The sequence below is a fragment of the Ziziphus jujuba genome, chromosome 6 (genome assembly GCF_031755915.1).
Source record: "Ziziphus jujuba cultivar Dongzao chromosome 6, ASM3175591v1".
Classification (NCBI taxonomy): domain Eukaryota; kingdom Viridiplantae; phylum Streptophyta; class Magnoliopsida; order Rosales; family Rhamnaceae; genus Ziziphus; species Ziziphus jujuba.
Window position 1 is genome coordinate 8,948,589 of NC_083384.1, and position 14,021 is coordinate 8,962,609.

The 14,021-nt window shown below is 30.6% G+C and overlaps 1 protein-coding gene across 1 annotated transcript; it reads right to left on the reverse strand.

Moving 5' to 3' along the window:
* Window positions 1-984: 984 nt before the first annotated feature.
* On the reverse strand, window positions 985-2,052 carry LOC107434561 (RING-H2 finger protein ATL79). Its single transcript, XM_016046036.4, has one exon. The coding sequence runs from the start codon at window positions 1,838-1,840 to the stop codon at window positions 1,121-1,123; it is 720 nt and encodes a 239-aa protein (XP_015901522.1). The 5' UTR covers window positions 1,841-2,052; the 3' UTR covers window positions 985-1,120.
* Between the last annotated feature and the right edge of the window lie 11,969 nt (window positions 2,053-14,021).

Genomic DNA, 14,021 nt, shown 5'->3' on the forward strand with positions numbered 1-14,021 from the left:
TTATCTTAAATTATTATGTATAAAAAGAAAATGAGCATAATCAAGTTCTTATTATTTTAGCATAATGAATTGATTGAAATCCAAATATTGAAATTGATTAGATAACATGGCCATTAAGATTTTGGCAACTTATCCTCTTCACAATCATTGCTACCACCAACACAAGTCGCTGGCCTTCCACTTACACTGAACCCAATTTGCTAATCACCATTGGATTAGATATTAATTAACATCGTATAAGGACTTGATATCTTATGGTTACAATTCATGAGGGGTCCACCATGAACATTGCGAAGGAATTAATTAATCTGACTGAATGATTGAGATCCAATGGTCCATGCACAACCAAGTCCAAGCGTCATCATGACAATCAAGGTGCAATGCATGGCCAAACACCTCATTATTACATTCTAACAGACGCTACTTAATTTATTTTTTTTAATATTATAAAAAAATGTTGTTGTCATAAAAATTTATTATCCCATATGCACAATTCCTTGTGTTCATGGCAATTATTTTTATTTTTTATTTGTATATTTTGTTCAGGAAACTTATATATATATATATATATAACCTTTTTTTCCTACCCATTGTTTTTAATTTCATTTGGTACAGAAAATTTGGCACCAATAGACGCTACTTGATTTGTTTTTTTAATATTAGAAAAAAAAAATGCTGTTGTCATAAAAAATTATTATCCCATATGCACAATTCCCTATGTTCAAGGCAATTATTTTTACTTTTTATCTTCTATATTTTGTTCAGGCCCCCTTATATATATATATATATATCCTTTTTTTCATACCCCTTATTTTTAATTTCATTTGGTACGGAAAATTTGGCACCAATAAATTCTCAATTATTATAGTAAAAAGAAAAGCTTTAATACCTTTTTGGCCAAAAAGAAAAAGATATGAGAACCCATTGATGATTGTGACCAAAAAAACAAATAAACAAATTATAAAAAAATATTGACATGCTACAGGAATTAATTTGGATAAATTTAAATTTAAAGACATTAAATTCGCCTTTTTCTTAAAGATTAACCAAAGAATGTACACTTTATAATTTTGGGGATTGAACCTTACCATTTTATCTGTAACAGTTATGAACACTGTAATTATACACCAGTCAGAAACTCACCGACCGGAGCTCTTTCAGGCACGGCGGAGGACCGTGATGGAGACGGAGGACGGAAGCTCCGGCGACAAGTAGGACAGGAGGAGTGTGAAGAAAACCATTCCTGAATACACTGAGAATGGAAGCCGTGTTTACACCAACCAAGAACTCTAATCTCTTCTCCTTCAACGAACTCCGACAAGCATATAACGCATTCGGCTTCGACCCCGGCGAGCTTCGTCTTCATCCCGGCGGAGTAAACTAAAGCCGGAGCACTTTCCAATGGAGCTCCTCCTCCTCCATTAGTCTTTTGCTGATGCTCAACGAGTTCGATTATGCTACGAGGATGTTGATAATGGACTTGGCCGCTATTGTTTCCGCCTCTGCCACTGACTCCGCTGCTGCCTCCGCCGCTGCCACCGCCGCGGAGGAAGCAGCGGATGGAGGCGTTGAGAGCGAGAGCGCAAATGAGTGCACAGAGAAGGATGATGAGGACGAGAGCTGCGTTGGCTTCGAACTCTTTGGTCCCGGAATAATGCCTCCACCGGATTTGATGAGGAGGTTCATTTGATGTCGTTGTTGGGGTTGTTGTAGATGATGTTAATGGAGGTGAGAGATGGATTATATGAGTTGCTGCTGCTGATACTACTATAGCTGCTCTTGCTGCTGACGACGAAGATGGTGATGGTGGTGGAGGTAGTACGGTTGGTGGGGTTCTCATTGTTTCTTGTGTGTCACTTTCTTGGGAAAATTTGCAGGAGAAAAAAAGGATGATTATGTTTTTGGTTGGCCTTTTTCTGGGTTTTTGATATGAGGAAATAGAGAGAGAGAGAGAGAGAGAGAGGATTGCGTGGGGATAGAGATTGGGATGAGTTTGGATTGACAATATAAAGGAGGGAAGAAATGGATACGTGTAATTGTGGGTTTTACAAATTTTTATTTTTTCATTTTTGTCTCTTAGTATGATTAATGCTTTGGTTTATTTGGTTTGTTTGGTTTAAGAACCTATTCTTTCTACATTGTTTAGCAAATGGGTTTCTGTTGTGGGGTTTGACCATTGGAATTTTTTTTTTTTTTTTTTTAATGGTATTACTATTATACCATATACTAGACCTAAGATCCATAACCTATTACCAAAAAGATATATATGTTTTGACCCATAACCATTTTGATGCCAAACATATGAAGTCATTAAAATACCCAACAATATGTAAAGATTAGGTAGTGATTTGAAGAGAAATTAAAATACGGAGTGTATATAGAAAATAAAGAACACATAAAAACAAAGTCATTTTAATTTTAAAAATGCTAAAATGTTAATAGGAGAATCCCATATTTCTCATTTTCAACAGGTTTTGAACCTTTACTTCGATCTTTTTTCTCCATATATAAGTGGATTCTAAGTTTTCCCCCTACCCTCTAACAAAAGAGAGGTTTTAGCCAAATTTACTGAGTTTTTGTTGGCTTAACAATAAATCATTAGTAAGATATACATCATGGCACTTTGAATCTTTTATGTAATGGGTATTATTAAAATGATTATTATGTATATCCATTTGATTGGTATAAAGACAAACAGAGAAGGCAGATTTTATCCTTATATAAGCAGAGATAAAAAGGTTTTGATATGGAATAGTTTAATCGTAAAAGTTATAGCTTTTTTGTTTTTTTTAAGACAATTATGGGAATGCCCCACTCCAATATCAGGGAAAAAAAAAAAAAAAAACCAGGTGTATTGAGTATTATTTTTAGGCGGTATTAGAAATATTGAATTAGTAGAAAATATAAGTCACAAAGATTTCAGAGAGACGTAGACACTTCTAAGCCCCACCTTCTGTCCCTCCATTCTTGCTTGCTTAGCATCCAAACAATCAAGGGATGTCTTATACATTGTCCACGTCTGAGTTTTTTTATTGAAAAAGAAAATGGAAAAAAAGCTTAGAAACTAGGTCCCCCAAAAGTAAATGAGAAATATACACAAAGGCATGGCAAAACTGATCATTTTGGACCCACCGAGTCGAATCGGCAAAATGTAAGCCACAGATGTCAATGGGAAACTGTCCCCACACCAGGCCACCATTACAAAGTACTGGAACTTTCTTTGTCACCAAACACAGAAGAATCCCATCAAAGAAAATTGTATAGCCAAAGCCAAGTAGATGGATTTAGAAAGATCCTCTAGTTTTCAATGCAAGTTTGCTAACATTGCCTGCTGGAGAGGCAACTCTACAGTAGCTCTCCTAATTTTACTAGGGGAGGTGGGGCTTTGGACCATTACTCTACGTATGCATAATAAATGTGCTTGGTAGAGGCTGCTTCCAAATTTGTGCTTCATATACAATACAAAATATGCATGATACATAATATATATATACATATATGTATCGCATACATATGATGGATATATAATAATAATAATAATATACAAAGGATATACATGATACTTTGTGGAAAGAAATGTGAATTGAGAATATATATCATATAAGAAATTACTTTAGAGAATATATGTTGGATGGGTTGGAAGCAACAGAATTTGTTGGATATACAAGTTTGAGAACTAATACTTGAAAACTTTTGGATCAAATTGAGTTTATGAATTATTACAAACACAATACACAAGGATAATTACAATTAAGGTTTGATTCTAAAGCAAATACTTGATTCCCAAATCTAAAAGTTGCAATTGATAATTCAACTACTTTGAAGGAATATTATTGCAATTTCAAATTGCATTGCCGTATTAAATGTTTCAATTTAACTAGAATTGTAACTTCTGACTATCTTGCATTCATTGTAGAAAGGGATAATCCATTCACTGAGTAGTTTTCTGAGTTGGTGTTTGGTAGTTTTGCACCATTTGGTCTGCTCCTAATAAGAAATGCTGGTTTTTTCAACCTAGGTAAAAGCCAACTTTCGTTCGTCAGCATTGAACCAACTTCTGAAATTCTTGGTCTATCTGCAAGGCAGTCTTCCACGCATGCCAAACCCACATTAAGAAATCTCAGCAATTGATACTCAGAACACGAATTTTTCAACATTTGATCCATTATTTCAACTCTGCACCTTTTTGCCACAAATCCCATGTTAGTAGCAATAAAATTTTTGTTTATTAGTTATTTGTACATATATAATAGGAACACCACAACAAAAATTCATATATATTCATGAACTTACATATCCTGTGCGGTTCATCGACAGCTGAGATATTAGAACTCCAAAACTGAAAATATCAGATTTGACAGAGAAAATTCCTTACATTGCATAGTCCGGAAACACATTACCACTTCAATTAGAATATGTAAGAGATTCAGTAATGAGGTAATAATATAGTAAAATATGTCTTTAACTAACTATTTTCCAACAATTCTTTTAGTATTAGCTTTCAAAAAATGAATAAAAGAGTCAACAATTCTGTGGTTGTTTTTTCACCCTCTCATTGCTTCTTTTGATGTCATTGTTTCTGGGTATTTTAGTGATTGTATTTTTTTGATTTTTTTTATGTTACTATATATGTATAAATCTATCCATGTATAAATAAATAGTACTAGGTGTGGCCATGTTTTATGCATATGGCTTAATCTGAAATTAGGGTATTTAATATTAGTATGTTATTAGCTTTGAATACTTCAAATCAAAATAGTTTTAGAACTCCTATGACATAATAATTTGATAAGTGTGTCTATCTACTTTAACAATCAATAAACTTATGAGATATTTGGATTTTAGGCTACAACTTATTTGAAAGAGATGATATGTACATTTGTTTTAAATTTTGATAATTAACTCCACCAATGAAATAGTATCTTTGAAGTATTTGGCTAAGTTTGGGAATAGATGACTTCTGACATAATTTTGTAAATCCTTAAGGGCAGGGCCAATTGAGGCAAGAAGGAATAGTTTCCGGATTAAGGCTTTTGGACCTTCTATCATTAGAATCAAAGAAAAGGATTTTACTTCAAAGATTATTTGTATGGGTTTAGTTTTCTTTGATAACATATCTACAAGAACATTGTGTTCTCTTTTTATATACTAAACATTAAACTCATATTTTGTAAACCAGCACTTCAATCTTAACAATTGAGATTGAATAAGGACTTGTTTTTTGTCATTTATATCAGAATCAGTGTCCTATCATATGGAGTTCGAACTTTTGTATACCATATTTGATAGCAAATATCTCCTTATAGATCGATTTAAAACATAATTTATCTATTCATTTTATATAATAGTAAGGAAAAAGTTTGAATAGAATGATCATATAAAACATTTTATGAATGGTGATTTATTGGTAGAAAATTATTATATGTTATTGTTATTCTTTGCCACATAAAAACAAAATTACCAAACATATTCATATTTTGATCTTATATTAATCTACACATTGCATTTTTTTTAAGTTTGTTCTTAAACCAAACAAACTTTCTCTTGCTACCCTCATCAACTGGAGGAGAGGACTCTATAGTTTCCTTCAATATCTTCTCAACATCATTTGGTTGTGAAAGATCTATCTTGCTAGCCATTTTGCCTCACTTCCAAGACCTCATCATCATTGTTAATTTGATAAAAATATTGTTGATTCTAATTCTCTCTAATTTGTAAACATAGTAGATTTTGAAAATTGTAATATAAATGCATCAATACACTAAATGAAAGTCTATCTAATTATTTAAAGATTTCTAGTCCAAAAACAGAAATATCCATCTACTAAGTTGCTTTTGTCAATTAGATATGGTACAAAAGTGAAATACTTTCTTCCTAAAATGGGTTGCACCCATGTATATTTGTTAAAGAATGATGTTAGATATAAATAATATAACATTTTGAATCTTAATTCAATGTGAGCCAATACAAAAGAACTTAAATGTGTAAAAATATTAATAAATATTTTATCACTGTCAATTATATATATTGGCATGCTGCGATGACTATCAAATTATCTTTAATCATTATTGTATCAACACACACCTACAAAAAGTAATTTAACATTAGCAAATAACATAATTGTAAAACAGAAAACAAGAGAACTATAGAACAATTTTCAAAAGAAATTGTTAAAATATGAGGACATATTTTTGAAACTTGTTACCAAAGAAGGTTAAAAATGACTTTTTTTTGTTGTTTTTTGTTTTTGTTTTTGTTTTTTTTTTTGTTTTTTTTTTTTTTTTTGAATTCTTTTCCATTCAACTATCAAATCTCATAGCAAGAGAGTAGACACTTTGATGATAGATTTCCTTTTAAAATCTCTCATACCACTCATAACCTTACTAAAAATCTAATCCAAACTTTAGTAGTAAATGGATAAAAACACATATACCTTTAACTTCTAACGATGAGACAATTGAAGAAAAGTGTTTGATTCATTCTTAAGAATCCAATAACTAAAAACTTCTTCCTCTATACGTAAAGATGAGTTTCAGCATTGCATTCGATTCAATGATTGTAACCCATTTAAATAAACTTGAAAGAAAATGCTCCATTCAATTTTCCTGATCTCCTCAACAAAAGAATTTTGGCTTCAATCTTTTTACTTTTTTCTCTTCTTCCTAGTCCTCACTATGTGATAACATTTTTTCTTGTTCTCGTTTTTTATTTTTTTCCTTTCAAAATCAAGGCACGAGAAAAACATAAGACACTTGACAAACTACACAAAAACTTAAGTAAATAGAAATTAAAAAAATAATATCACAATCATAAGCAACAGTTGAAAATGCCACATCCTTTATATACTCTTTTTCACTAAATGAGCATGAAAACTCAACATCATTTTTACACCCAAAATGCTAATTCCTTGATGAAGTAATAGGGCAAGTGAACAAAAAAAAGGTAGACGAAAGGCAAATAGAACTGTGTCACTCACAGGCATATATGAATACACGTTTTAATTAGGTACATCTACATGGGCAAATTCATAAAAATATAAACAAACAAACCAACTTGGACACATCAAATAATAAGTTCTAGCAATGGCAGATTATCGAAAGTCCCATTAATGTCTTGATAATTGGTGATGGCAATGCTTCTTCATCTACTTTATCAATCATACCAACGTTGTTGTAGGTTTGAAAGATGTGCTAGGATTAGCAAAGAAGTTTTTGAGGGCGAGATGTTGTTGGTTTCCAAACAGAGAAGAAAAAGAAGAAAAACCTTAAAAGTTGAGGTTTGGTTTGGACTCAAAGGATGCTTTCTCGATTTTTTACTTTAATGTTTTTTACAATTGTAGAAGGAAAACAAAAATAAAAAATCTTTATGAAAAATAATTGTCTTTTGAGATTCTTTGTAGGAGAACTAGAGTCTTTAGTCTAGAGAAGAAGATGAAAAAGAATATATATATATATATATATATTTTATATGTGTATGTGAAAAGACTAGTTACCACACAGTCAAACTACCCATCACAATAAAAAATCATACGGTGGGATCTTAAAAATCTTGGATAAAATATTTGTATATGCTTTACCCAAAATTATCATTGTATCCATGACACACCATCTTGGGAGGAAAACAATAAAAAAAAAATGTAGATTTGGATATTTTTACTATTAACGATGGCATTTTGAAAGTAAATAAAATGTAAAAAAAAAAAATCCAAAGCAAAACAAAATGAAAAACAAACAAGGTGCTTGTTTTTGAATCATTTTAAACAGTAAAAAGAAAAAAAAAACCAAAACTAAAAAGACCGAAAGTCGTAAGCACTTCTCACCTATATATATATATATATATGATGACTAATAAACATGGAAAGATTTGTGAATTGAATATGTATGTGGGATGGATAAATTCAAGAACAAACACATAAAAATAATAATAATAATAACCGAACGCACCAAACCGATGTCCACCCCTAGACTTACATAGCAAGACGTAATAAGTTGAGTGAAGGATTTGGGATTAAGGGGGAGAATTGTTCAATAACTTTATTTTAAAATAATCCAAAAAATCCAAAAAAAAAGAAATTAACAAAATAACAAAATAACGAAAACGAATTACAATTCAAAATTTGTAAGTACTGGAGCCTAACAGAGGTCTAAAAATTTAAGCGCGATTTTCAAGCCCAAAATGGGCCAGGGCCAAAGCCCAAATGGAATATTTTACTTATAACGGCTTTTTTTTTTTTAAATCCCATATTTATCGTATCCGACGGTCGGTATGCATCCGAATCGAAAATATATATTTATAAATATATATATATATATATATATTTATAAATATGCATCCTATTTCTTACTTTCCCAATTTTGAGGACTGGAAAATTCTTAGTTGCTATATCTAGGGCCTCATTTTTATTTTTATTATTGTTACTTTTGTTTGTAATTCTTTTTCTGTGGGGCTAGGGAATCTTATCGGTTAATTTCATTTTGAGACATGTTAGAAGGGTTTTGCAAACTTTTATCAGCAGGGCTAAATAATAATCACAGCTGAATAGGTCTTGAAATTTAAAAAAAAAAAAAAAAAAAATTTATTAATATCATTTCGGACATGTTACAGGGATTTGAAATGGACTTAAAAGAAAACTGTTGTGGGCACTTGGGATAACAAGAGTACAATTATATACTTTTTAAAAATTTTAACTTTTCATTCTGAACCTCTGTAACAGTATGTAGTTTCTTGTGCCCAGTTGCAATTAAAGTTAGATATTTATAGATTTTGAAGCATTTAGGGATATCCAAAAAAATCACATAGCTTAGGGAGGAATTTTAAGCATGTTAAACATATACTTGAGAAACAAGTATTTCTCTTAAAATTTATTTAATGTAAGATTATCTGTCTGTACTTATTCACTGCCCATGTGATCTTGATGTGGTTTTGTGGTTATGTGGAGCATGTAAACTGGGGAAATAGTACAAGCAGAACCTCCACGGAAGTGGATACTCTATTGCATAAGCCTAATATGGTAGTTTTAAGATTGTTGGTCCTTCTCTTGTATTACAATTTTGTCTGCTTCTCAAAAGTAGACTTCTGAACCTGGCTGTTTGGTTACTTGGGCATATTTGACTTGGTATTTTTCAATAAGTTTTAGATTACCAGGGAAAATAAAAATAATAATAATAATAATAAAAAGATTGCTAAAGAATTCTATCTTCATGCATATCTTGCTAGATTTGTAAATATCATGTAGCAGTAAGACATTCAATGGTAAAGAAGGTCAATAGGAAAAGCCAACTGTTCTATTCCTGTAATACAGCAGCAATAAGACTTTCTCATGTTTTTTTACCAAATGGTTTTTTATTGTCTTTGCTGTCTGGTACTGCTACTGTTAGTCCACGCATATAGCATATAATTAGCTTGTTATTCATTACATTTGCCAAATGTGTGCCAGTTGTTTCTAAGCTTGCAAATCATTTAAAAGGGAGTACAAAGCTAAGCTTCTTTGTTGGGTTCCCTACATTGCCAAATGTTTGCTTTTTCTTTCTGTTTCCAAATTATGCATAATACTTTACCCTCTCACCTTGTTTTTATAACATATAAAGTCGCTATTAGGACTTGTCTTTCTAATTTCTCCTTATTTGCATATGACATTTTATTTTATTTTTCCTTGTCAATTGCAGGCTGGGGATGCTAGAATTCAGTTGTATCAAATTTCATCAATGAATTAGAGATGCAGGCTAGGACGCTTGCACTTTATATAGTTTGCAGGAAGTAGGACTTATCTTCTAATATCTTTTTTTCCTTTCGAAATGCAGGCTAGGATGCTCTTATAGAGGTCTATCATAATTTCATCAATAACTTTGGAACTGAAAACAACCTTCTGGAGCTTGTAAACTTTGTGGTTGTAGAAGCAGCCATTAGTTTATCTTGATGGGGATGATGATTGAGAAGCTTAGAGGCCTATTCAAACTTGAGCAAGGGACCAAAACTACAGATAATGTATTAATGTTGCGTTTCCATAAATTTCGTCAAGAATTAGCTGATTATGTTGTATTATAGGGATAATTGCTAAATAATAAAAGAGGATGAATTTCTGGTTTTGGGGAGGAGGAAGACTGCTGGGATTGCCAGGTTTCTTCCCCTCGCTGCTGTGGGTGTGATGTGGTGGTGTGTGTGTCCCCCCTCTCTCTCTCTCTCTCTCGTTCACTTTCTCTCCAATTTCTCTCTACTTTCTGTTCTCTCTGCTTTCTCTATTAATTTTTCCCTCTTGATTTTTTCTCTTTTTTTTTTCTCTTTCTTTTTTCTGTCCCTGTTTTCTCTTTTATTCATCTCTTTTGCGTTCTCTCTTTTAACATTTTATTTTCTGCTTTTCTCTGTCTTAAATATTCTTACTGTCTTTTTGTTTAGCTATCTTCACTGCTTTTTTATGGTTTTTATCTTTTCATTTTTCCCCTTATTACAATTCTTTTCTACTTTCTCAAATTAATTTCTTTTTGCATTTTCTTGTTGCAATTCTTATTGACTTTGTTGTTATGTGGTACAATGGTTTGTTCCTGGACCGTCAATTTTACATTTTGTGAAATTCCACTTATTATGTCCTTAAAAACTTTAAAAAATATATATAGATTTTTTAAGGCTATATTGTTTTTATTGGAACAAATACTGAAAAACAGAAAAAAAAAATGCAATTGATTTTTCTATGGAAAAGGAAAAACAGAAAAACACATAAAATATATAAAAATTTTCTATACAATTTATTTTAATAATAAACTATACTTTTTGTTTCAAAAAAAAAAAACCATACTTTTAATTCTTTTCAAATATATATATATATATATATATATATATATATATATATATATTTATGCACACTCTTTATTCGAATAAATGCTACTTTACGATACATGGAAAAGACCTTTTCTAAAAATTACATATATAGTTTTTACAGTTGAAAATAGACTAGTTTTACAAAAAAATCATTAAAAAAAAAGAAAAAAAGAAAAAACTAAGTACGTGCAGTTTTCACAAGTGTTTTAAAAGTACTTAAGTTGAACACAAGTTGATATTATATTGTTACTTAATTCAAGTAATTACGTTATTTTATTTTATTATTATAAAAAGAATAGTTTTAATTTTACAAAAATTCTTAAGTTATAGAAAACTTTTTTTTCTCAAAAAGGTTTTTCATAAAAAGAAAATACAAACTAATTTTACCTTACGGCAATAGTGTCAAAAGAGGGCAATTAGAATTTAGCAATAAGAGATTAAAGAGAAAAATTAGCAAGAGATTGTAGTAGATAAAGTGTAGAAAGAGAAGAGAGCAAAAAGAAAGTGGAGGGAGAGAAACTAAGCAAAGGAAGTGGAGAAAGAGGACAGAGGAAAGTGTGAAAAAAGAGAAGTTAAGGAGAGAACGTAGAGAGTGAATGTAAAGAGGTGGAGGGGGAGAGGGAAGTAGAAAGAAAATAGAAAGAAAAAAATAGGGAGGGAAGTTGGGAAAGTGAAGAGAGGATGCAGATAGAAGAGAATTGTTGGGGAGGGAGGATGTCGAGGAAAGTAGGGAAAGAAGATAGATTAGCATAGGGGGAGGGTGATTTTTTTTTTTTTTTTTTTTCCTTGAGAGTATATTTATTGTGTAATTTGATATAATTTGACAATAAAATATAATTTTTTATTTAATCTCAGTTCCAATTTATTTATTTTTTTCCCATTTCATTTCAACGAAAAACTCAAAATACCTTGTAGAATGCATTCATAACTATCAAACAACTAGCATACTTTTATGTGAAAATCAATGATCTAATTAGGCCAGCTGAATGATCCAAGCAGCCTAACTTGAACTATGAATCAAATTCTTTCTCCATACTAATAAATGAGTGAATCAATTTCTTTCTCTATAGTAAGCCAAATAATAGCATGAAAAGTATTTTTATTTTTAATGTACATTACAATGATGAACTAGAGAAAAAGAATTTGTCTTTTTTTATTTCTATTTTTATTTTTTACAATGTGTTTTCAAGATAAGAAACATTTTAAATTGTTTAAACCAAAATCTAGTAAGGAAGAAAGAAAGACGTTCCAACACACAAAATAATATGACAACCAAAACAAATATGCCTATTGCCCAAACATTTATGTAACTCATAATATTTAGGTAAATAATTATTGAATATTTAAACTATTTAGTCAATTTTTTTGAATACCTACACTTATTTTCAGTAATTTAATCATCCTATTTGGTTTTTGTTATTGGATTTCATTGCTTTCTAGAAAATAGATAACTTTGTTTTTTTTTTTTTTTTAGTTGGTAAAGAGTGGCAAAAGTAATACTAGTGTGTTTTTTTGTTACGGATGGTATAGGGTTAGTAATAGTGTTATAATAACATATACTTTTTTTTAGGTAAAATAAAAAAATAAAAAATAAAGCACCATATAGATATGGATATGGTAATGCTGATATTCAGACAATGACAACAATTCAATTTGCAATACAGGAGCAGCAAGGAGATAATGAGAATTTTTTTATTAGAATATAATAGAAATCACATTTTGTATTTATTTAGATTCTTTGACAATGCTACATGGAAATTGGTGCTTTCCTCATCCTCTAGCTCCCATTAATCTTATTCTCTTCTCATGTAATAAAACTTGTGTTTTATATCCATAATCAATCAATTACTTGTAAAAGAGCCAACTAACCCAAAAAAAAAAAAAAAAAAAAAAAAAACATTTGAAACATTGACATTGTCACTGTCCTATACAATGTTTCTGAGAAACCTTATGACACTATCCTGCATTCATTGTAGAAATGGATAATCCATTAACTGAACAGTTTATAGAGTTGCTGTTTTGTATTTCCTCTTCACCAATCATCCTTCTCCTGATAAAAAATCTTAATTGGTGGCAAAGGCCAACCTTCTTTAGCGAGCATAGAAACAACTTCTGAAATTGCCGGTCTATCAATTGGGCAATCTTCTACACATGCCAAACTTACATGTATAAATCTCAAACTTGATGTTCTGCACATGAATTTTTCAATACTTGATCTACTAGATCCAGTCCCAAACCTTTTTGCCACAAATCCCATGCCTGAACACATAATATTATTTTGTTAGAAAAACGCAAGTATATTAGTGACAGAGATGGCTGAAGCTCAGATGTAGTTCACAAACTTACACATTCTACAAGGTTTAATGGACCATCGAGACCATAAAAGCTGTTATTCTTCCTACCAGTTACAATTTCAAATAACAAAACTTTAAAGCTAAAGATATCATATTTGACAAGAAAATTTCTTCCAAAGTATAAAAACTCAAAGCTAAAGGCATCAGATTTGACAAGAAAATTTCTTCCAAAGTATAATTTGGAGGCATATAACCCCTAACACACATATCATTTAAAAACTAGAATGTAAAAATTTCAATGATAGGGAATTAATAGGCAATAGAAACAAATATATGAATATATATATATATATATACTTACAATGTCCCAACAATTCTGTTAGTACTTGCATGCAGTTCATTTTGCTTGAAAATCCTCGTGATGCCAAAATCTCTGAAATATTAAGATTTATGTTTTCATCAAGAAATATTGATGCATTTATATTACAATTTTCAGAATCTGCTATGTTTATAAATGAGAGAGAATTAGAATCAACAATATTTTTATCAGGTTAACGATGATGATGAGGTCTTGGAAGTGAGGCAAAATGGCTAGCAATATAGACCTTTCACAACCAAATGATGCCGAAAAGAGATTGAAGGGAACTATAGAATCCTCTCCTACAGTTGATGAGAGTAGCAAGAGAAAGTTTGTTTGGCTTAAGAACAAACTTAAAAAAAAAATGCAATGTGTAGATTAATATAAGATCAAAATATGAATATGCTTGGTAATTTTGTTATTTATGTGACAAAGAATAACAATAACATATAACAATTTTCTACCAACAAATCACCATTCATGAAATGTTTTATATGATCATTCTATTTAAACATTTTCCTTACTATTAATGTAAAATGAGTAGATAACTTGTGTTT